Source organism: Rutilus rutilus (genome assembly GCF_951802725.1).
Source record: "Rutilus rutilus genome assembly, chromosome: 2".
Taxonomy (NCBI): domain Eukaryota; kingdom Metazoa; phylum Chordata; class Actinopteri; order Cypriniformes; family Leuciscidae; genus Rutilus; species Rutilus rutilus.
The window spans coordinates 42,867,248-42,893,480 of record NC_140210.1 but is presented as its reverse complement, the minus strand read 5'-3'; the positions used below and the strand labels follow the sequence as shown (position 1 = coordinate 42,893,480).

General features: G+C 36.9%; 1 protein-coding gene across 3 annotated transcripts in view; it reads right to left on the bottom strand.

Annotated features, from left to right (window-relative positions):
- The window catches only part of inpp4b (inositol polyphosphate-4-phosphatase type II B), a 167,001-nt gene that overhangs the window by 88,044 nt on the left and 52,724 nt on the right, over nucleotides 1–26,233 (bottom strand). For all 3 annotated transcript variants that reach the window (XM_084401686.1, XM_084401687.1, XM_084401688.1), the window contains 2 exons: nucleotides 11,559–11,667; nucleotides 7,986–8,055 (listed from right to left, as the gene is read on the bottom strand). In XM_084401686.1, coding sequence (XP_084257812.1) covers nucleotides 7,986–8,055; nucleotides 11,559–11,667 — 179 coding nt within the window. The remainder of the gene's footprint in view (nucleotides 1–7,985; nucleotides 8,056–11,558; nucleotides 11,668–26,233) is intronic.

The following is a 26,233-nucleotide window of genomic DNA, read 5'->3' as shown; positions in this document are numbered from 1 at the left end:
AGAAGAAATCTTTCCACATTACTCACCTCAGTTTATTATGTTATCTACCTTAGTTTATCTGCAATGTTTCTTTGTCTGCTGTCATGTTTATTTGTTATGATATTGTAAAGTGACCTTGAGTTTGCAGAAAGCCACTATATAAAATAAACTTCTTATTATATTTTATACTAATTTTAACAAATGTTTCTTCATTATAAAAGAGAACAAAAAACCTAAAATTGTGACACCCATGAAGTGACATAATTTGGACCTTATCTAAAGCAAATAATCTCACACCATTTCACAACTATGTTACCCAAGAGTTCATAAGAAATATGATCAAACAGATACCTGTCTTTCATTTATGTAAAAAAAAAAAAAAAAGTGTTATTCTTTTCACTAATGTAACTTAAGCTTACTACACTGTATTATTATTATTAAAATACATTATATATAATATAAATCACACACACACACACACACACACACACACACACACAGCTCATTTATAACTTTTTAACGAAAGAAAAATGTTGTATTAAAACAAACCAAAGGCTTTTGGACCCCACTGAAAATGTACATACATATTTCCTTTTTTCTTAAAAAATATATTTTTGACCAACATAACATTGTGAGAGCTGTCTTTAATGGAAGGAGAAAGTACAGAAAGGTAGTTCGCTGAGGATGTCGAGTGAAGACAGAGACAGATGGGCGCGTGACCTCGAGAGGAGGAGAACTGAACGCAAACTCCCTCATCCAGCGCTGTGGAGGATTAACCTCTGACCTCTAATCCGACGGCCAATCGGATCGCAGCATCTCTGTCTGCTCAAGCTCTTAGGGAAATGACTTTGTGTTGCGTTAGTGTTGAAGCACAGCGGATGTCCAGGGGTTGGGGTGACGGGGACAAATTTCATTAGTCAGTCTTTCAGAAGCAGCAGAGACTAACATATTTTGACAAGAAGCTGTGTGACTAACACAACAGCCATCCACAACGCCGCAATGACATTCAATACGGTTACAGCACCAGCAAATAAACACTGCAAAACATCAGATACGAAGATAACACCGGACACCCTGGACTTCTAGAGAGACCCGTCTGCCGTTCCCGGCATCGCATCCATCCATCACATCACAGCAGCTCATAAATAAAGAAATGACCTTCTACAGAGTTTGTTTCTCAGGGAACTTTCAGAGACTTCGGGTTTATTCACTCACAAATAAATTACCAAAACTATCCAAACTCTCTTTTCTTCACTGTGCAAAACAAATGTACACTGACTACACTGAAATGGCATTAAAGCTGATGTCTTTGGCGATTTCCCCCAATACTGTTTATCCTGATGCGTTACCTGAGGTAATTAAGCTAATGAGCTTCTGGTAGTTACTTAAGATAAGCAATCACACCGTTCAGCAATCAGACGCAGCACAGTACACTCCATGATCCCAACCAGGGCTTGACACTAACTTTTTTCCTCACTAGCCAATGTGGCTAGTGGTTTTCCAAAGTTACTAGCCACACAGCATTTTTACTAGCCACATTTTTGTTGTTGTGAAATTACCTGATAAAAGTGGACTATGGCGTGCTAAAATTTACTTGAACTAGATTTACAACCCTTTTAAATATAAAACCATTGTTACATCCACCCAAATCAAGACTACATAAATATATAACAATACAGGTCATTATAATTAGCTCTGATAAGGTTGTGTGTAAAGCTCCTTTTTTAAAATAAAACCATGTATTATGTATTGTATGTTGCCACATTGCTCCACCGGTATACGACATAACTCCAGCAGGGCAGCTAGCTGTCTCTTCGATTCTTTGTTGTCGGTCACTAGCGACAATACTCATTAGGGCTGTCAAAATTGCTCAAAAATGACCTTCGAATATTCCCTCTAAAAAAAAACACATAGCTTATATTAGAACTATTCGAACATCTGGTTGCACATGTCAATGACACGCATTACGTCAATAACAGGACAAATTAATACAAAGAGACATAACTACTTGTATAGGTAGTTTATTTAAGTTTAAACATTATTTGACAACGTATTACCTACACGAAAACAAGTAAATCAACTAATGGCCAAGACCGCAGACCTCACTCACTCTCGCTCGCTCACTCGCAGGCACTCTCTCTCTCTCTCGCCCTCCCTCAAGCTGCGTTCACACCAAATGCGAATAGAGCGTCTGGCGCGAGTGTAAAGACGCGCTTACGCGCGTCTGGAGGTCTTGCAGCATGAATGAGGCGTCACGCGCTCTGTGCAGTTTAAATGAACAACAACAATAAGCAAATGTTGAGTGCTGATCAAGAGTTTTGTGCAAGCAATTTAAGGTCGCGACTCTTATATAGCAGGCTTGATTCAGTGATTGAAACAAATATTATTAACATTAATTGAAGTTTTACAGTATATAGAACCGACATTGAACGCTCCGAGCGAGCTGAGCTGTGGTAAACATGGAACTTTTCCTTGACATGAAACGGTAAATAATCAAACCAGTGGAAGCCTGCAGTGCATGAAACTGCTGTATCTAAACCTACCTTATTCATGCAATATCTATTCAGTCAGTACAGTAGCCTACACTTTAGTAATGTTTCTGTTTAACGTTAAATAAAATGATCCCTCAGGCAGCGCGCCCACTCGCAAAGCAGACAGCCGCGCCTCTGCTACCGCGGGCGTTTTTCCACATTCGAATATTCATTTTCACCTTCGAAATTCTGTTTTTTAAAACTATTCGAATATATATTCGAATTTAGAATATTCGTTGACAGCCCTATGGGATTTGTAGTGTCGTAGTGTCACACTTATTTCAGATGCCTTTTGAAAAGACTACAATTATTCAACCCGCCAAAGTGGCTAGTTGGAGTGACTGCGTTACCCGCCACGAGCAAAATCCACCCGCATTTGGCGGGTTGGCGGGTGTTAATGTCAAGCCCTGATCCCAACAATACGCATGGCAATCCAAACGGAACTGAACAATTCTGCTTCCGATTCTACTTAACCATTCCTTAACGTTTCCATTACTGATTATTTAATTGTTCACCCACATAATTAGACCCAAGACTAAATAAAAATGCTAAATTAAAGGGGTGGTATAATGCCCTTTACACAAGATGTAAAATAAGTCTTTGATGTCCCCAGAGTGTGTATGTGAAGTTTTAGCTCAAAATACCCCACAGATTTTTTTTTATAACATATTAAAATTGTCACTTTTTGAGGGTGAGCAAAAATGCATCGTTTTTGTGTCTGTCCCTTTAAATGCAAATGAGCTGTTGTTACCGGCACAGGGGGCGGAGCTTCATGAGCTCGTGTCGTTTTACCTCACACAGACATGCACTGAAAATTTCAACAACTTTTAGCCTTTTATGTTCAAACCGGATTCAGACAATGATGGAGAGACTCAAAAAGAAGTGACAACGTGTAGAATGAAACAGGACATTTCTGAATGTTTAGTTGATGAATTTATGTAGCTTATGTGTAGTTATCTTCTAGTCATTGATTAGCATATTCTGTCATGATAATCTATAAATTGTGTTCCGGGGGAGCGGTTTATAAACATTTTTAGGGTTAACAGTGATGTCACTAACCCGGGAGGAAACTTGTGTAGTCCCTACCAGCCGTTTGTTGCAGTCCTTAAAAAACTATTTCTTTAAAAGCAAATATCTCCCTTTGCTTTGAAGTTTGAGCATTGTAACTTTGCAGATGTTGTTTATGCTCAAACAACAACATTACACACTAACTAAAGTTAGCTAACTAAAGTTAGAAAAGTGAAATAATAATCAACCACCCCTTTAAAACGACACTATTTTTGATTGCATATTTAGTCTTTATTAAAGCACCATTTATTCCCACTAAACTTCCCTAGAGTAGGAAACTGGGCCTGAAAAAAGGGAGTCAACAAAATTCTCTGTGGCGCGTTCACGAAGATGCAGGTGGGGGGCTGGTGAAGTCACCGTCTATAATTCGCTTTCATTTAGGGTTGTAACGGTATACCGGTATGGCGATTTATCACGATATTGGCATGTACGATTATCATATCGTAAACATTTGCTAATCCACGGTTTTGAAAAAAAATAAAATAATTTAAACCAGATCTCATCTGCGCATATGCAACTTCTTTTCACTTGACTGCTTAGACTCCACCCAATACATGTGCAGCAGACAGAGGCTGCGAATTCGAATCTCCTTTTCCCCCGCCGAAAACAAACACTTTTGTCATCTGAAAAACGAACGCGGGATTTTCCTCGAAGATGGATATCCAGTTTAGAGTGCTGATCGGGAATTTTTCTGTCCGAGCCCGGCCCGCGTCCGACAGAGCAGTAACCGAACCCGACCCGAGTCCGACAGGCATAAAGATATGTCCGAGCTCGACCCGAGACCGACAGTTAAAATCTGTTTTTTTTTTTCTTCTCATACTAATGAGACATGTACGTTTGTTTGTGTGGGAAGCCCGCTTTTATTAAGCAACTGTAGGAAGGCATTCGGAAACTTCAACAGGTCAGTTGTGTCTAGAAATATGGACGAAGAGTGGCTGCAAAAGGAGGAAATATGTCGAACATATTTAAATTTCTAAATGGTAAATTAATCCAAATCGCTATGAGTGTGTCTATTAATATACAGCGGAAAACAATGCTATACTGTAAAACTATATTCTGCTTGTTCTGTGTGAATGAGCAGCGCCATTTCGCCTAGTACATACTCAAGTATGTGTGACGCTGACGCTCATGGTGTTTAAAGCGTCTGCCGTCTCACTCATATGAGGACGTGAACACATGAACATATCCAGAGCTGCTCTGCTTTAATTTAAAAGAATTATCATCAAATACACTCTGACTGAAACTCATAGGTGTTTAGTACAACCTGTCAAAATAAAAGTTTGATTTAGCTTAAAGAAATGTTACTATTGTACAATAGAATATAGCTTAGTTATAACAACAATAATAAAGTTTATTTAAACATTAAGAAATATATTTTTTTTGTCTGTTTTAATTTAGTAAACCTATCCAGACAAACAAAAATTGTTACATTTCATCTGATTGCATTTTCAATAATATATTTGTATTAAATCATAGAATCCAGACAAATTATATCAGACAAGTTACCCAGAATTTCTGAGGAAATACATTTTATAAGACTCTACTATCTTATAATTATCTGAAATAATAATTAATAAATTAAGAATAAAAATAAGTTAAGGTTTTATGAATTCAATTGATTAGATATGTTTGTTCAATTGGGAATTATTTTTTTCTTTCTTATTTTTTCAAAAGGTAGACTCATACAAAAAAGTTTGTTTTAATAAACCATATGTTCAACCAAAAAACCCTATCTGTTTTCATTCATTTAAGAGCCATTGTAGCAGATGATTAAAATAATAATAATGATTGTTTAATACCGTATATCATGAAACCGTGATATTTTCTGAGACGATTATCATACCGTGAAAATCTCATACCGTTACAACCCTACTTTCATTCAGTGTCTAATATTTTAAAGGCCGATGCAGCACAAACGAAAATTGTACCGGCACAAAACAGCACAAACGAGGGCACAAACGAAAGAGACTATTTTGGGTAAATTTGAGTGACCTCAGAATGACCTAAAAATATTCTTTTAATATCTAAAAAACCAAAGCAGCACAAACGAAACTTTTTACAGCACAAACCGACACTGTAAGCTGTTAAAAGTATTCAGAAACCTTAAGACACTACACAAATTTTTTTTTTTATTGGTTATTTTATTTTATTTTAATACAAAATGAAGCATCAGTCACACATAGCTTACAGCCAGAGTAGTGACAGTCGGCTACATTACATATCATAGTGCATTGGTGATTATATAAAGACCAAGTGTCAATAGCATAAATCTAAAATAAAACATTCCCATAATCTAAAGAAAAGAACACTGACAGCTGCGGCCCTGTGCGAGCACAAACGAACCGGACAGGGTTGTAGACGAGATGGATGGAGAGCGCGGCTTGCTTGTGTGACGTCACTACTCCTCCAAAGATTTTGTGATGTCTAAAGAATGGAATCATTTACTGTATGATGGTTCTTTCTACGGCACAAAACAGCACAAATCGAGCACAAACAAAAAGCACCGGTTTGGGGCGATTTGGACAGCATGGGCTGCAGAGTGACGTCACTGTCCCAAATCCAATGTGTTATTTCTAAGGAGGGGAAAAAGATACAATGTTTATCGTAACGGCACAAACCGGCACAAATCGAGCACAAACGAGCGGCACAGTTTTGCAACGATTTGGACCATATGGGGTGGACAGTTATGTAACTGTACTTAAAAAGTTTCTGATTTTAAGTTTAAGAGGGGATCATAGTTACAATGTTTCTTTCAACGGCACAAACCGAGCACAAACGAACAACACCGGTTTGGTGCGATTTAGATGAGGTGGGGTGGAGAGTGACGTCACAGCTCCCGAATTAAATTTGTTATATCTGCGAAAGGAAAACAGATACAGTGTTTGTTTTAACGGCACAAACCAGCACAAACGAACGACACCGGTTTGGAGCGATTTGAAGGACATGGGGTGGAGAGTGACGTCACACAACCCCAAAAAATAATGTTCAATATCTCAAACACCAAACCAGCACAAACGTTCGTTTTTGCGGTACAAATCAGCACAAACGAATGGCATAGTTTTGGAAATTATTTCGTTTTATGGGGTGCCAACTTCACATGCTCAATGAAAAAACAAACAAATGGTGCTTCAGAAAATGTTTATGTTATGAGATGTTTTAGCTTCAATTACACAAATAAGGGTTCAACTTTCTAGGAATATACACGGAAGAACGTAAGGTGAACTCAAACTACATCATGCTTTAGAAAGAGTAATAACCAACCATAACCAAACCTAGACAGTAATGAGATGAAACAGCAAGCAAAGGGAGATGTTTACTCCTGCCTCATGCATCATCTCTCGAGTTGCAGGAGAGATCACAAACTGCTCAAAAAGACACAAAAGCCTACGAACTCAATATGAACTCATGAATTTCTCATCAGATTCTCTGAAGCCTGAGTGATCTGAGCTGCAATCCACATTCATTTATAGCTCTATAGTTTGACTCTATTTCAACAACAGCCTCGTTTTGCAATTCTTTGTAACTCTTTGAAAGGAAGTGAAGAACTATAGAGCTGAGAAATAAAATACTTCAATAGGAAGTATACATCATATCTACCAGTGATAGTTTGGCTGGTTAGCATGACCCAGTTAACCGCTGATGGTAGATGGTTGCTAAAAAGCTTCTCCATTCACAACTGATGGCCATCTTCAAATACATATTATTGACATAAATTGGAAATACTCCATTAAATTATACACTGCTCTTAAAGATAAAGGTTCTTTCCTGGATCAGTGGTTCCATGAAAAACCTTTAACATCTATTGAACCTGGAAAAGGGTTATCAAAATGTTGGTTCTTTTAAGAACTGTTCACAAAAAGGTTCTTTAGGGAACCCAAAATGGTTCCTCTATGGCATCGCTGTGAAAACACAAAATAAACCTTGTTTTTAAGAATGTAAGCTCTAAAGTTTAGAGCCTGTAAAATGTTTCAATGTTTTTGAACACAGTCTCCTATGCCCACGAAGTCAGCATTTATTTGATCAAAAATACAGAAATGTTTTGAAATATTATTACAACTTAAAATAGCTGTTTACTATGTGAAAATATTCTGAAATATAATTTATTCCTGTGATCAAAGCTGAATTTTCAGCATCATTACTCCAGTCTTCAGTGTCACATGATCCTTCAGAAATCATTCTAGGTTTTGCTGCTCAAGAAACATTTCTGATTATTATTATCAATGCTGAAAACAGTTGTGCTTCTTCATATTTCTGTGGAAACAGTGTCACATTTTTTTCAGGATTCTTTGATGAATATACATTTCAAAAGAACAGCATTTATTTGAAATACAGCAGATTACTCTCTAGTCTCTATCTTCAGGTATTATAACGCCAAAACCACAAAATATAAAGCATTTTTGAACTCACCAGAATTCATTATTGGTCCGTTATCCTTGTCATTAATGGTTCCATGCGACGACTCGTACACCAGCGTGCACTGTGGGAAAAAACAAGATTGTGCATTTGAGATTGAAGGTCATTTGTCACTGATTATTAGATGTCAACATAATGACTACTACTCTAAATACGACCAACGACACCAGAGACTCTCGTGACTCTCTCTCCCCGTCTCATGAGCCGAACGAACAGTGACAAGCTGTCACCTGCACCACTGCTCAGATAATAGAGGAGTTCTCCAAGTGTCCCAGAGCGCCAATGTAAGCAATACAGGAGAGGAGAGACCCTCACGAAAGCTCAAGACAAACACGATCCTCCATCAACATCACCCACAGCGCTTATGACCTAATCACTTGAAATGCACACCCTGCATCAGGGTTTAGTGTGATGACGGATGAGTCTTCACGTCTCATTAGGTCTCATGACCTTGGATGGGTCTTGTGAGAGTTTCCAGACTGTTCTTGGCATAAAGCTTAAAAAAAAAAACAAAAAAAAAAAACAAGAGTCGCGATCAGTCCATGTTTTATGAACAGTCATGTTCTGTGGCAGATCCTACTCAAATATACATCAGCCCTGACCCACATTCCCTCTTGAAGAACAAAGTGAATCACTTCTGAAGCCCACAGATCAAATAAAACCACAACGGCTTTGAGCCAATACATAGACAGACACATGTTACAGTAAAGCACAAAAAGCCCTTATTGTGCAATCAGTTTTACAACTTCAATGATTATCTATCAGTCGTTAGGTCTGTCGGTCTGTCTATCCATCTATCCATCCATCCATCCATCCATCCATCCATCCAACCATCCATCTACCTATCTATCCATCCATCCATCCATCCATCCATCTACCTGTCTATCCATCATCCATCCATCCATCCATCCATCTACCTACCTATCTATCCATCCATCCATCCATCCATCTACCTGTCTATCCATCATCCATCCATCCATCCATCCATGCATCCATCCATCCAACCATCCATCTACCTGTCTTTCTATCCATCAATCAATCCATCCATCCATCCATCCATCCATCCATCCATCCATCCATCCATCCATCCATCTACCTGTCTATCCATCCATCCATCCATCCATCTACCTATCTATCCATCCATCCATCAATCCATCCATCTACCTACCTGTCTATCCATCATCCATCCATCCATCCATCCATCTACCTGTCTATCCATCCATCCATCCTCTGTCTGTCTGTCTGTCTATATATCCATTCATCCATCCATCCATCCATCCATCCATCCATCTACCTACCTATCTATCCATCCATCCATCCATCCATCCATCTACCTGTCTATCCATCATCCATCCATCCATCCATCCATCCATCCATGCATCCATCCATCCAACCATCCATCTACCTGTCTTTCTATCCATCAATCAATCCATCCATCCATCCATCCATCTACCTGTCTATCCATCCATCCATCCATCCAACCATCCATCCATCCATCCATCTACCTATCTATCCATCCATCCATCAATCCATCCATCTACCTACCTGTCTATCCATCATCCATCCATCCATCCATCCATCTACCTGTCTGTCTATCCATCCATCCATCCTCTGTCTGTCTGTCTATATATCCATTCATCCATCCATCCATCTATCCATCTGTCTGTCTGGCCATCCATCCATCCAGACAATCTTAAGTAAAAAAAAAAATAGTATATTAATTTACATTAACTTCCCTATATTCAAATATAAATTCTGAATCTCATTTGCTACCTCAGTTCAAATTCAGGAATAGAACTGTAAATGATGACGCATTCTCTATTTAAATCTTAAAGGGGTGGTTGATTATGTTTTCACTTTTCTAACTTTAGTTAGTGTGTAATGTTGCTGTTTGAGCATAAACAACATCTGCAGTTATAACGCTCAAAGTTTAAAGCAAAGGGAGATTTTTGCTTTTAAAGAAATAGTTTTTTAAGGAATACAACAAACGGCTGGTAGGGACTACAAGAGCTTCCTCCCGGGTTAGTGACATCACAAACCCTAAAATTTACATAAACCCCGCCCCCCAGAACACGATTTATAGATTATCATGACAGAATGTGCTAATCAATGACTAGAAGATAATGACACATAAGCTACATAAATTCATCAACTAACCATTCAGAAATGTTGTCTACATTTTGTCACTTCTTCTCCATCTTTCTGACTCCAGTTTGAACATAAAAGGCTAAAAGTTTTTGAAATTTTCTGTGTGTGTGTGTGTGTGTGTGTGTGAGGTAATAGGAGCTGATAACACACTTGAAGCTCCGCCCTCTGTGCCGGGAACAGCAGCTCATTTGCATTTAAAGGGACAGACACAAAAACTGTACGTTTTTGCTCACCCTCAAAAGGTGACAACTTTAACATGTTATATAAAAATATCTGTGGGGTATTTTGAGCTAAAACTTCACATACACACTCTGCGGACATCAGAGATTTATTTTACATCTTGTGAAAAGGGCATTATACCACCCCTTTAATGCTGCACAGTCTAAATATCCTCCATTTCCTTTCTCATTTCCAACATCCATCTCCATAATTCTCATACCCTTCTCCTTTTCTTCCCTACAGTATATTCTGTCTGTCTCTTTCATGCTGATTAATGAAGGTTAAAGGGTTTTGCTGATGGTCGTGTCAGTGTAAGTTATCGAGTTTAGGGGACATGAAGGGTGTCATGCTGTCTGTCAGCGTAGTAATGCTCAATTCTCCACAACACACATATGGCCCATTTCCACATGCCCATCACAAATACTGAATAAAATATTCAACTAACAAGTTTAGAGGACATGAATCATATTGTTTTCTTTGATCAGAACAGCACAATTAAGCAAAACTGACAACATCATCCTACAGGAAGTGACATCGCCAATAGGTTAGGCTACTATATATATATATATTAATATATAATTGCATTTCGTTGCCTTGTACTTGTACTTGTGTAATGACAATAAATTGAATCTACATCTACATCTACATCTACATATATATATATATATATATAAACCCTCATAAATGAACTGTAAACACTCTATAAATGGATGCTTTACTTCTTCAGTCAACTGTGCAATTGAATTTCAGGGATGCCACACTCAATATTCACTCTGCTTTCCCTCTTTGACTGGAGACACGTCCTGAGAGGCGATTTTCTATTACCAACCCTTACAAACTGCATGCACATACACAAAAAAGACAACTTCCCATGACACAAGCCACTTTTAATTTACTGTAGTTCAACTGCAGTCAAGCAAATCTCTTGAAAACGTAGTTAGCATGTAAACATTGTTAACGTAGTAACAAACAACACTGAAGCATTGCATTTAACTAAATATTTCACTTCAAAACCCGACTAAACTAAATCAGTAATCATTATTTGATCTGTGAATGGTGTGACCACAATAAAAATGGCATATCTGTGTACATAAGGCTTGTTTACTCTTTAAAAGCTAAACTGTGTTTTGAAAGCAGTTGAACTATACTGTTGTTGAGTTAGTAGCTAGTTTAAGACATTAACTGCCCAACTCCGCTTACCTTCTGGTGCATGTCGGCGGTGATGTGGTCCACCTCACCATCCTCGATCTCACCCATCTTCAGCCGGCTCAGCACCACTGTGCCCACTGTCGCTGAATCATCTGCTGTCCTGAAACACAGCAACACAAGAGAAATGAGTCTCAGTTACATGTGTGTCAAGGGCTTCAAGCTAATGTGAACATGAATCACAGCGTCCAAATGTTTTCATGTTAAAGCCCCCCTGTATTCAATACTTGTATTCCTTAAAACTCATCTTTGATCACCAAATGACACATTTAAATGTTTTGTCCGGTGAAAATAATTTCTTCATGCCTTAAAATAGTTTGAATGCAACTACAGCCTATGCAAATGAGTCTCTTCCTCCACTCAATCACATGAGTCCTGCCCTGCCCCCACATTGACGGGATTGGCTACATGTTTGTGATGTCAGAAACACCGGCGATTTCAAACCGTGTTTTTGAGACTGTCTTCGGTTCACTGCAGTTTGAAGGAGAAAATACTCAGCAATGGTGTCCTCTGACGTGAGTTCACGTTGTGTAACAGCGCAGCGCTTCTGGGTTGTATGTCACACACATTACCAGCGTCAGCCAATAGTGAGCCTACGTTCTGACATACAATGCCCATATAGAAGAAAATGAATAGTTGAATAAAGTCGTAATTTTTGTTTGTTTTTTGCACACAAAAAGTATTCTCGTCGCTTGATAAACTTAAGGTTGAGCCACTGCACTTGGACTATTTTAAACATTCTCTTTACTAACTTTCTGGGCCGGCAAGTTTCGATCCCATAGAAGCCTATGGAGGAGTGATCCAGCTCTCAGATTTAATAAAAAATATTGTAATTTGTGTTCCGAAGAGGAACGGAAGTCTTACGGGGTTGGAACAACATTTTTGGGTGAACTAACCCTTTAAGAACATTCAAAACTAACTTTCCCATAATCTTTGCAAAATGATAAAACAGAATTCGCATAACTAAGAAACAAAAATAGTTTTTTGGACGTACAGAGAGCTTTCATAAATAACATTTTCATAACTTAATGGGAACGTTAGCAAAACGTTGGGAGCATGATTTCTAGACTAATCAGATTAAAAAAATGTCATGTAAACGACTCAAGTAGGGTCACTGCAGCCTCACTAAGGTCCCTAAGCCCGAAGTTAATATCCTGAAGACATTAGCATTGATTAAGGAAGATTACTCGGTTTCTCAGTAGTAACCGGACGCATGTTTGGCACGAGCAGATCAAACCCCAGCTGTGGCTGTTCGCGTGCCAGCAGACTTGGATCGAGTCTGATATCTGAGGTTATGATTGACCTCAAATTAACTTTGAAGCTCGACTGAGTCATGGAGGAGAGAAAAAGACATCCAGTCAGCCTTTAGAGTTGCATTGGCAAATTACCCATCCATGAACATGACCTAGACAAATCTAATTGGCCCTGGGTCTCTTTATGACAACAGTAAATCAGAGAGCGCTGTTATGAGAAGAGCTAGCGGTGTATGCTAATAGATCTGAATGGGGTGCCGTTAGCAACACATTTTACTTCTGTAATGCGACACATTTCTGGATATTTAAAGATTGAAAGAAATGCAGGGACTTTTTACCCATTGGGGATTAATTGGAGAGCGACAAGTAGTCATTATAAAGCAAAAATGGAGCTTGATGGTTTGAGGGGTTAATAAAGTAGGAGGCATTCATGAGGTTAGTTGAAAAGGAAAGTCGTTTCAGAGGCAGTGCAAGTTATAACACCGTGGTACTATTTTTTACTAGCTTGTATTTCCATCTCAAAGTCAGCGTCACTACGTACGCTGTCATGCAAGAACATATATTTGAAGTTTATGCACTTAACACATGCCACAAGTTTAAAAGATGTTTAGTACTTGCCACCCAATGTGAAATTAAAATGAACAATATATTTCAGAATACACTGAAGGATGATTAAAAATGACAGTAAAGACATTTAAAATGTTACAAAAGATTTCTATTTAAAAAATAAGCTGCTCTTTTGAACTTTCTACTCATCAAAAAAATCCTGCAAAATTTGTATCACGGTTTCCACAGAAATATGAAGCAGCACAACTGTTTTAAACACTGATAATAATCAAAAATGTTTCTTGAGCAGCAAATCATCATACTAGAATGATTTTTGGAGAAATGGTGCTGAAAATTCAGCTTTGATCACTGGAATAAATTACTTTTTTTTTTTTTACATCGGAATAGAAAAAAATGCTCATTGCAGTTACACCAGTAGGTGGCGACAAATGACCGTCTTCACAATTTAATCATTAATTCAACCTATTCGTTATCAAACACAGATTCACTGAAGAACGAAACAAGCGAGTCACTGCGTCCCAATGTCCATACTAAGCGGCGTTACGTCACGAAAGTGTGGACTTGTAGGAAGACAGACAGTGTTTAGGGTGCCATTTGGGACAAGGCCACACACTTTAATGGCTAATATTGCCCACAAACCATTGCGCTTTGGAGCTGGATTTGGTTCAGAACTACAAACACAAAAAGTGTTAAAAACTACAAACATGGCGGATGCGTGTAACCGACGGTTAAGTAGAGAGCTTTAGATAAAAGTGTTTGAGTGACGTGTACACAATATATATCCTTATCTAAAAAAATATTTATTTAATGTTATCCGTGTTATATTTTATCTGCAACAACACTGTGAACTTTTATAAAAATCAGTTTGGTCATTAACTTTTACATGCCTCATTATGCATTAATATGAGGAAAGTTTTCCGCATGAAAGACCCACAACAGGAAGATCAACGTGCTTCTTTTCTCTCCAATACGGCAGGAAATTAAGTGAAATTAAATGTGGAGGATGTTAACTGAGACTAGATGACTGACAGGGCAATTTACGGTGACAGATGTGCGTAAACATGCAATTTTAAGACGTGATAGTTTCTCAAAGCTCAAAGCTTGTCTACTCTTCTGCTACACACCCAAAAGCATGTACTTTTTCTGCACAAAAAGAGTACGTACTTTATGACGTAGTACAAGTAGGCGAACTGGGACACAGCAAGTGTCTTTATGAGTCACTGAATCATTCATTCAATTGATTTGCTCAAAACGCTGATTCATTTAGAAACTAAATGCCAGCAGTGTGTTGATTGATGTTGCAACGGTTCTGATGTGAAAATATTGCAATTATTTTTGTTGAAAAAATTATGTACAAAACAAACAAATATTGTAGCCTATCTAAAATGTACGTTACAGAATATTAAAGTCTTGTTCATTGGACTGTATAAAATCAACATCACAAGATTGTGCTGCTTCTTTGTTACTTTTAACGTCACAGAAACAGCCCAAGTCGCTTTAATGTGACATTTTCAATTTAATAATGGAGGCTTGAGCATCTTTAAGTTATATACATGTATCATGTACTGAAGTCCTGCATGGTGTAAAAAAGGGCAAAGGAAAGCAGCAGTGGTGAGGATCATAAATCTTTTCCCATGCAGCATCAGAAGGCTTGATGATTTATGATGCCTTTAAACTGTGACACTATTTCCCACTGCGACTAACAGCACAGTCAATTAAGAGAGGTAGAATAGATATTTCTCTCACAAAAAATACATACAACATGTCTTTATTTTGAGCTAGAGGGCATCTCAAGTACACAGAGTGCTTTTCACACAGAGAGGATCTGATAGTGCTGCCACTCACAAAAGAACTTGAGAAGGCTGAATTTGTACATGATGTGAAGAGCTAAATGAAGAGTGACATTGAAAAGAAATACTTGACTGGAATGCTTGAAAGCTTACTTCTTCACCAGTCGTCACTCTTGGTCCATGTCAACCATCTCCGTTAGCATTGCCATTCAGTTTCTTGAATTAAGAATGCCATTTGCAATCTGCTGCCTTTGCTTAAGGTCACTGAGACCAACAGTTAATTTTTTCCCTGACTGCCGTCAAAGTAAAATAATTATAAAAATAAATTAAATTTAAATACAAAATATAAAAATTTAATTAAATACAAGCTAAAAAGCTTTAAGCTAAAAAAAAAAAAAGATTAAAGTGCCCCTATTATGCTATTTTAAAGTTTCCTAATGTTGTTTTGGAGTCTCCTACAACAGGTTTACATGCATCAAAGGTCAAAAAACTGTTTCATTTCCTCATAATATACATTTGCACATCACCACATTTTCAATGATTCTCAAACGACTCGTCAGATGAATCAATCTCTCTAAATCCCTCCTTTCCGTGAGCTTCTTCCATGAGCTACTCCGAGCTAATACCGTGCTCTGATTGGCCAGACAGCTCAGTCTGTTGTGATTGGCCTACCATGTACAGCGCGTCAATAACAAAAACGCCCATTGCCATAACAGCGTCAGCTCTGCGTGGCCTGAGGCTTCCTACACCGTAAACTAAAGACAGTAACGAACAATGACGTTGATTTTACCATATCAATCCTAGCGCGAGTGCGATGATGAAACACTGGAAGAACTAGTTATTCAACCCGAACCTCCATCGCAAGGACGACTCGAGCAGGACGTTTCTCAGTGATACACTACTCAGTTTGAGGTACATTATGGGATGTTGCAACTGTAATTCCTCACCATCAGCATTAACAAGTGCATGTTCATCAACAAACCGATTGTTTTACTTGTACTTATTTATTTACAGAGTATTTTTCTCGATAATTTATTGCGGTGAACACGTGGATATCACGTATCAATAACAGTGCATACATTAGCCGAGCTCTAGCGTGAATGACTGATGTAACATAAACGTTGGTAAAACAAATCCTTTCCTCAAAGTAGTGAGAACGACAGACAATCTGCATTAATAGACACAGTTATAGGTAATAGTGGCCCACAGCTGATTAGCAGAAGTGTTTCAGTAAGACAGTGATAGCGTGAGTTAGCCAGTTAGCACGAGACCTACACAATACAAAACTCAAAACTAAGTATTTTGAACACCATCTTTCAAGAGCAAGCGGTTTGCGAATCCTGCATTGAACTCTGAGATTCGAAAAGGAGTCGTCAGTAAAATAAAGGGAACACAGCAAAAGTTTAGGATTATATTGCTGTGATATCGTGGTAAAGATGAACTTTAACCACTGATTCTTCACATGCTCGTCCTTGGGCAGTGGAAAAAACTGGCTTTACCTTCACATTGTAGAGCACAGCGAAATTTCCACAGGAATCAGCTGCAGGTTTGAGGTTCAAGTTTTCCCTGGTGTCTGCGCGCGCAATAAGTGGGCGGGCAATATGCTAATGTTTCGTCTTGACGTTACAACGAAACGGCTTATGATTTGTTTAAAAACCAATTAATTTAATTGACTCAGAGTCGACTCTTACTTTTGAAAGACAATAACTTTATATACGGTGCACTTTCAGATTTAAAACTTTGCAGGATGTTTTCTTTCACTTAGAGCTATGTTACACACTACATGAAAGGTCATTTTCAAAAATCCATAATAGGGGCCCTTTAAATTAAAAGCTAAATTAAACAAAATAAAATAAAATACAAAACTCAAATAAAAAAACCTAATTTAAAATAAAATGATTAAATATAAAGCTAAATGAAAATATACAAAACTAAATTAAAAATTAATAAAATAATAAAGTAAAATAAAATATAAAATATACATGCATGTGCTGCTCAAGTCAGGTTCAAAATAAAATTGTTTAGAAAACCTAAATATACCTAATATACATTTACAGTACATAAAACAATACTGACATTCATTTGCATCCTTGGCTGAAAAGGTTTTAGCATAAATAAAAATTCTGTTTATTAAAACCAACTCTGTTTCATACACTGTTTCATACACACATTTTTTCTTGACTCATATATAAAACACTGTTGCTTTCACTTCCCCCCCTCGCAAGTTCACTCAAAAACTGCTTGAGTTCTTAGATGACGGAAACGATCCGACTCAAAAGAACGATTCATCCACGAATCGGACATTGCTAGTCGACTCCTTTAGTAGCTGTGAAGCTCTGTCTGGTTCTGGCCCACAAGTCTCAGCCCACCTGCGGAGAAATCCTCCGATTTTTGACCTACATAAAAAACCTGGACGGCGCTATAAATAGCTGGCCAGTTTTATGATTGTCTCTATGAGTAATGCTGGCACAATTCTGGAGAGCGAATGAGCGAGAGCTGCTCTGGAACCGTGCAAATGAACGAGCTCTTTCTTCCCTCGGTTTTCCCCATGACTCAGCAGTAACTGCATTCGGATGGCCGTCTCAATCAGAGAGTTGACACACTGAGAAAGCGGTAGAGATCGACTGAGCAGATGCTTGTACTAGGGGTGTAACAATATATCGTGGCACAATATATCGCAATTCTAAAATGCATCAATATGTATCGTGGACAGTGACAATATATATTGTGTATAATTCACCCAAAATAAATATTTCTGTGTGAGGAAAAAGTTCTCACAGTTTTGGTGTCAGTACTACATTAAACTACTATATATAACGTTGAATATAATGAATAATAATGCAATGGGGGAATATTTGTGTGTCCTGATGATGCCAAATGTCTGATGTTACCAGTAAAAGTGGCCTACATTATTTTAAATATATCTAGTCAGTGACCGAGTGCAATATTCGTCTAAAATAATTCTGTATTTTCAGTATTTTTCAGTATATTTTTACTCTGGTGTCTCTATTGTCCTGTGCATTGGGTTTCCAGCACCAAGTCCAAGATATTCATTTACACCCACAATGTAATAGCAAATGTAGCATTTTAATCAACAGTGCAGAGTATCGCAATAACATGGCATCGTGAGTTCAGTATCATGATATGTATCAAATCGTGACATGGGGGTATCGTTACACCCCTAAGCGGAACATATAAAATGAATTGAGTTGATTGTAAAATCATGCTGCATTTGCACGCTCGGGCGAGAGGCTTCTCTGTCCGCTCGGTATTATTCTGATGGATGCTGCTGAGCGCTGAGAAAGGTCATTCGGCACTTGATTTCCGAGGGCTTTTAAAATCTCAGCCTCAAACGAGGTCATGTTATGAAGACTCAGCGCTATAACTGTGCGTTACAGGCTCCATGTTTCATTCTAGAAACATGGAGATCTTTTAAAAAGGCTAGTTGAGAAATAGGTCAGTGTGTGTGTGTGTGTATGTGTGATCATTATTAGGGCGAATACGAAACCTGTCAAGGACACGTCTGGGTCATATTTAACCGTCAAATCAAAAGGAGGAATAAGAAATGATGTGTTGAATTGTTTCCACAAAACCTAGTCTCATAAGAAAAAAACATTAATGAGGTAAAAAAAGATTTATGAATCTTAATTAAACTGTAAAGTATTTATTCATGACAGTATTTGATGCACTACCTTTAATGTATAAATAAACGGGCAATACAACAATGATCTAAAACAAACATTATAAAGTGAAATGCTAGAATGTATAAATGAGGAAAGGTTCTTTAACCCTTAAAATATTGCAAAGTTAAGTTAACCCAAAAACTGATAAGAAATTATATTTAGCAAGTATATTTAGTCTATTTTTACATTTAGATGTTTCAAATTGTGATATTATTTACATGATAGATTGCATTACCACACACCCACAACCATAATAATAAAAAATGACCGGAGAAAAATACATAAATAAATAAGAAATAAAATAAATAAGAACATTTAAGGCGAGACACTACAGGTGAATAGGGTAAAATTTGCAACTAGCAGATATCACCATGAAACTTTCCCAGTTGATTACCTACATTAAGATGAGAAAAAAAATGTATTGCAAGTTTTCTGTAATTTAATGTTTAAATATGCAAATCAGGCAATATCTAATCAAATATGCACTAATTTGCATATATAAAAAAAACGATATCTGAGTATTGGATAAAGCCAGGTTAAAAAATATTTTTTCATTGTGTTCACATATTAGATGGGAAAAAAATTACAGAGGGATTTATGGATATCTACTTTTGTTATCCTGTAAATCAGAAAATACTGTCAATAGCCTTAAAAAAGAGATTTTCGCCATGTTTTTTGGAATAAAATGTTATATAAATCAGGCTAGGAATAATATATTTACAAATCCCTCTGTAAATGTCTTCATAATATAACTAGGTACAAGTCTGGAAACTTTGGTGTATATAGGTGCTACTGAAGTGGAGATTTCGGACTTGGAGAATGAGAGAAAAGTCATTTTGAGAAAACGGGTTTTAAAGATTTTCATCAGCCAATGAGATTGCGCATTCAGACCTTTTACTTTCACGATTGGTTGCTGATAAAAAGGAAATGACCATATTTGGATCCGACAGGATTGTACAGGAGAGTGAGAGCTTCCTAACGGTGCTTGTGATGACAGGCTGACGGCAGAGATCGCGGAGCAGCATGTTGATTTAGAACGCCAACTTTTGTTGAATTTATGAGAAATCTACAGACGCAAACAGACAAAGTGTAATAAAATAAAGACCTAAATGTGTATTTCGGACTTTGTTTCAACACAAGTCTGAAAGAAGACATGTTATTGAAGACAAATATCCAAAAATCTCAAAATTGACCAGTAAAAAAAAAACGATGTTTTTGCCTGCCGTGTCTCGCCTTAATAACTAAATAAGTAATTAAACAAATACATGATTTAATAAATAATTTAACACAATTGATAAATTAAATTAAATCATAACCAAATTGTAACATATTTATAACTAATGATTTGAAGTAATAATGAAGTATTATGTTTTAATTCATCGCTTTGATAAATAAATACATAAAATACAGTTTAAAATGGTCTTTGAAACAGACTTTTCTTTATACAGTATATAATTCCTTTCTTTTTGTGTTTAAATATTGAGGTGAAATGTGACCTGGACATGTTTTCATGAGATTCGCCCACTGAATGCCAAAATGAAACGTATAAACTTGTTGATTCAGGTAAACATTTAGAGATTAAACTCCCCCAGCAATAAAATCCGCTCTCTTTGAGGATCTTATGTCGCACAGCTTCTACCGAGGCTTATGAATTGAGGCTCTGTGTTTGGTGCAGTCTTTCATTTCCATAAAGGTTCATTATGTACGCCCTGCTTGTGGTTGTGAGTCAATTTGCAAAGGCATTTTGTGAGGCAAGCTCCAATCAATGGCAATCGAATGAGAGAGCCAGTCACTGGAGCAGAAAACAGGAAGCCGGTCATTGACCTCATCACAATCCAGCGCAGTAATTGTGCTCTATTATCAACTAGATTCGCACGTTCCCTGTGCCTGCTAATTCTGTTATATTCAGTTATTTCGTTATGAAATAATACGTTCAAAAGCGAGCTGTGAGTTGGCTCATGAGGAGGCGCAGATGCAATCTGATTACTTTTTTTTTTCTTACATTTTCTCAATTTTGTTGGGCAAATCTGTGGAAAAATCTGTAGAATCCAAGCAGAGAGTGATTCAGTCTTATTGGTAGCTGAAAACTACAAAATATTTATATTAAATATTTTTAAATATTCAAAAGGGTCGAGTGCTTCTAGAGATGTGAAATGTCTGACAGGCCCTCACAAAATAATTAAAATGATAATTGGTTTGATCCTTATTTTTACTCATACTTTTGCTGTTCTGCTTGAGCAGTTCACAGTTCAAAAAAAAAAAAAAAAAAAAAAAAATGTTTTTGCATTTCTATGTTCAAACATTTGAAAATAAATATGATTGGTATAATCATTAAAAAAACCTATCAATGGATAATCTTAAAATAGTGATATAAATGTAATTGGTGTGATATATAAAAAAATTATAATTTAAAATATAGAATCAAATATAAAAATATCAGTCAGTAACCTTAAAATAATAATATTAACATAATTTGTGTGATATATTATAATAACGTAAAATAAAATAAAAAATAAAAATGGTAATATAAAACATTTCAGTTGATAATCTAAAAATAATGGTGATATATAATAAAATAAATAAATAAATAAATAACTATATATATATATATATATATATATATATATATATAATACTAGCTGATAACCTTAAAATAATAATATTTATATAAAAAAACATAATACTAATATACAATAAAATTTAAAAAATGCAAACAAAAATCAGTCAACAACATTAAAATAATATTAATATAACTGGTGTTATATAATAAAACAAATAATAATAATAATAATAATAAACAATTTTGAATAATATCTCAAATTAAAAACAAAAATAATATAAAAAAAATGTTTGATAACCATTTCATACATACAGTTGTTACGTGTGTGAATAGGACCGCAGTCAAAATGCTCACAAATCAGAGCCCACAGCTTGCTGGCTTTAGGAATTATATCATTGCCGGAAATGTTTTGCCGCTATACGTGAACAAAGCGATCACAATTTCAAAAGTGTTTCAGTGGTGGAGTGTACGGTAAATAACAACAGCTCAAAAAGCCTATTGGTAGTCGGCACATCACTTATTAATTTGCATAAGTGGCCACGCCCACATCACCACCAGTGACTTAGAAACATCACTGACAACCCCTGACTCATCACTGCATGTTTCTGCAGCTCCCTTGAGAAAAGACATGTTTCTCTTCACAGTTTGTCAGCGCTGTGGAAAATGTGTTTTCACAAGTTACTTGTTCCAACAGCTCAGCAAGTTTACAATAGACTCGGCAGACAAGCTCCCTCAGACCACACGAAAACATCTAAAAAGTCCATTACAAAGCTAAAAACCGTCAAAATCTCACCCAAACCTGAGACCACCAGCACTACACCCCTGCTCGGCTCTTAAGATGCAAAAAAAAACTAACAAAAAACAGCTCACCTTCACAGCTGAAGGTCCTGCCCTGTGGTCGTGAATGTGAAGGTATCTCAGGCCAGTCAAAATGTCAAGCTTCCTGCAGAGCAATGTGAGCAAAAGGCAGCAGAGACTATAAATACCCTGTTGTGTGGGGCTGGACGGAAACAGCTAAAAGGTAAGCTCTCCGTCTTAAAAATAAGGCTTGAGACGCTCAGGTCGGGGACAGAGTTTAGAAACTCTAAAAGGCTTTAGTGTCTGTGAAGAATGCCTCAAACCAAAGCATTAATATTTTACACCTCACCCACACATACATAATGAAGCATTCAAGACACTAGGTGTGATGGAAAGACTACTACTCCTCCTACTAAAGAAATGTTTGTCAGTCATAACGACAGTTATGTGTTAACCAGACTTTCAAACAAATTAACAGTAGCTAGATTGTTTTTGCACAATCGTCTAGTACTGTCTGTTGTTAAAACCATAAGTAATTAATAAGGGATCTGCTTCAAACAGGGTATGAAACTTTCAGAAACTTTATGTAATTATAATACTTATTTATATGATCCTTAGGTAACAAAAAATATGTTTTGCTAACAAGAACGTTCTTGATGTTCAAAATGTCAGTTAAAAAAAAAAATGTACAATGATTTTCTTGGTTATTCGGACATTAAAGGAACATTGTATTTGATCATCCTGCAAACATTATAGGAAAGTTATTTTAGAATGTTCCCGGAACATTCCGGATTGAGTGGTAACATTTAAAAAACGTTCTATTAACGTTACTGGAAGATTATTTGTTCATAACTTTAAGAGAATCTTGCCTTGTTAGCTGGGAAAGTGGTAAAAATTATACAAAATCCAGACACGTTTACCAACATAAATGAGAAACTGTTCACATAATTTTTTATTGAATGCAAAAAAAAAAAAAAAAAAAAAAAAGTGAATCTTATGATGTCCAGGTTCTATTTAGGCCCAAAATACCAAAATAAAACATAAGAAACTATACATTTATATAAGTTAAGCCTTTTAGGACAATTATTTAAGACAATTAAGATGTTTTTGACATGTTCGTGGTAATTATATTTCCTTCTCAAATTAATACAATATCAATAGGGGTGTTACGATTCTCCAAATCCTCGATTCGATTAAATTTTCGATTCTAAGGTCACGGTTCGATTCGATTCTCGATTTAATTATTATTATTATTTTTTTTTTAAAGCACAGGTTTCTATGCCATTTTTAGACTAGACTTTTATGCATAGGCGTAATTTGCGGGTGAGACATGTCGCCACCACTTTTTGCTAAGGTCGATATTGTCCCCACCACTTTTGAAACATCTCTCAGCACGAATGTACCAATACAAATAAATAAAACATCTCCAGTTAACTAGCAGAGCATTCATTTCGTTCGTTAAATAAGAGGCGATCCAGTGCTGAAATGTGTTGTTTTTGAAATCAAGTGATCAAAGTGCCCGTTGCCGTTTGTGGCTGGCGCACAGTCTTCACTCGGACGCGCGCTTCAATCCGTTGTGGAGACTCTCTATTCGTTCCGATGAAATTACAAAACAAAATGCACACAAACGTGTCCCTGCCTGATATACAACCACTGATAAACATAATCGGTTTTGATAAAAAAAAAACAAAAAAAAACACTATACGAGTTCGGATTAGAACACAGAACCTCTGATACGCTTGCCAAAAGTTCTGCCACTGGACCATTTAAATACACACTTAAAATAGTCGGATCTATGTATTTATCTATTAACATTAAACGACAAATGATGTACCCAATGTACTATTTAAGTACCCAAACCCAATGTACTATTTAAATCGATTGCTGGACATTGTAATGTTATTGTACATACATCTGAATTATGATTTACCATTGTGTTAGCAACGCTTTTTTTTCCGCTTGGCAAGCCGACCAGAAGTGACATGGGGGCGTGGCAGCATCGACGATTCCATTTTTTTATTCGAAGTTCGAGATTGTGACTTAATTTCGGTCGATATAGTTTTATTTATTTATTTATTTATTTATAATTAATTTACTACATTAAAGTAATGAGGATATGGGGGAAATTCAGTGTGTCATTAAAATGCAAAAAATCTTGAGTCCTAATAATAATAATAATAATAAAAGCATAAAATATAATTGAAATAGTATTTAAAATAGTACAAGACATTTATTTCGGGGTAAAATGTCACTCCAAAAGAGTTGTTCTTGACAAGTTTTATGCGATTGGTTCTTTTACTAGTACATGAAGAGTTGTTCAGCTCGCGTGGAGCCCGTCATACGCCCAGTCAGACAGAAAACATGGACACCGGAGCTCAGAGTGTGATCGGCAGGCGCGTGGACTCTGTGCACTGTGGGCAGGAGGATGAGAGATGTTGATGCGAGGCATTGATATTGACAGTCTGGGCTGTTAGCATTCCGCCCGCTCGCTCCTGAAAGTCACTGGGATTAGATTTATCAGAGCTGATGCAATCCCAGCACTGCAACAGGGATGTCCTCTGACAACTGCCACTAATCCGCAGGCAACATACACTACTGAAACATAAGACAAGCATGACTAAAACAACACTGCAGAAACAACTACTCTTCTAATGAAAGTGTGCATCTTGATCATCACCTTTTTTGGCCCCAAAATGTATTTGGACACTTGGACAGTGATTGTATGAATATCATTTCAATAGACCAAAAAATCCCACCCCTTTTAACCGGTTCTCTTCAGTAATTATCTCATCTGAATGGTACGAAAACTAAAAGTTCACACACACACACACACACACACACACACACACACACACACACACACACACACACAATATCATGGACATGATTCAAAAAAGTTAAATGGTCCTGAAAAAAAAATAATTGTCACACTATTGTACTGTCGAATTTGAATTGGAAATGAATTTCATCTAGTGGAAGCGTTTGGTACTGCGCCCTTTTTTTGTGTGTGTGTGATATCAACCACAAATTTGGAACACAACTTGTTTATATTTTCTCACAGTTTTAGAGTAAAACGTGTTTTGGAAAATACATTTTTCATATCAAAATTGAAAAAAAGTATTTTTGTGCATTTGTCATAACAATACACATAAAATTGTAAAACTTTCACTTCAGCAATAATATTCCAAGTGACGACGACTTCCGCTCCAAAGCATTCAAGATTTGCGACAGTTTAAGTTGGAAAAAGTATTTTCCGAGAATAAATGGATAACTATTCCATAAATATAATTTAGTACCATTAAATCCCCTAGAATGCAAAATATGAAATAAAAAACATTATTGAACTAAAATATAGTACAAATGTTTTGACCGCCACGAAAAAGAGCACAAGAGGCTTTTTTAGAGTGTCTTAAGTGTCAAAAAGCATCCAAATACTTATTAGGGTTTATATTTGGCATAAATATTTTCATTGCTTTAACACAGTTCTTTTAAATTCCCTAATATTTCTAGCCTTTCCATAATCGTGGGAACTTTTACACAGAACCTATGAAAACTGTTCATTTGCAGTAGTGTAACATGCAATCAAGCATGTAATGGTTGTTCCTGTAAACATTGCTGCTTCTAAAATGATGATTAGAGGCCCGATTGCCCGTTCGCTTTCATTATAATCCGCTCGCAGAATTGTCCCTGTCAGAGATGAAACAGCTTATTCCTTCCCCAAAAACACTGCTGACTTGAACGCGCGTGCCACGCTGTCGACCAAAGGCGTCTCATTTGGTGGTCATTAAAACTGTAAGCAGCTCCTCGAACTCTGCCCACGTGTGAGACGGTGACGAGCCGAGCTCAACCCTGTCCCTCCGGTGTCAGAGCCCACTTTCTCTGTCAGCCATTTTAACTCAGCGTGGAGGAGCTCTGTCTAATACCGCCAGACTAACAATGAGAAAAATGTCAGAGCAATGAAAAATGGAGGCGCTCCTCTGACAGTGCGCCCGCCATGGGCTTAAATGTCAAAGCGGGA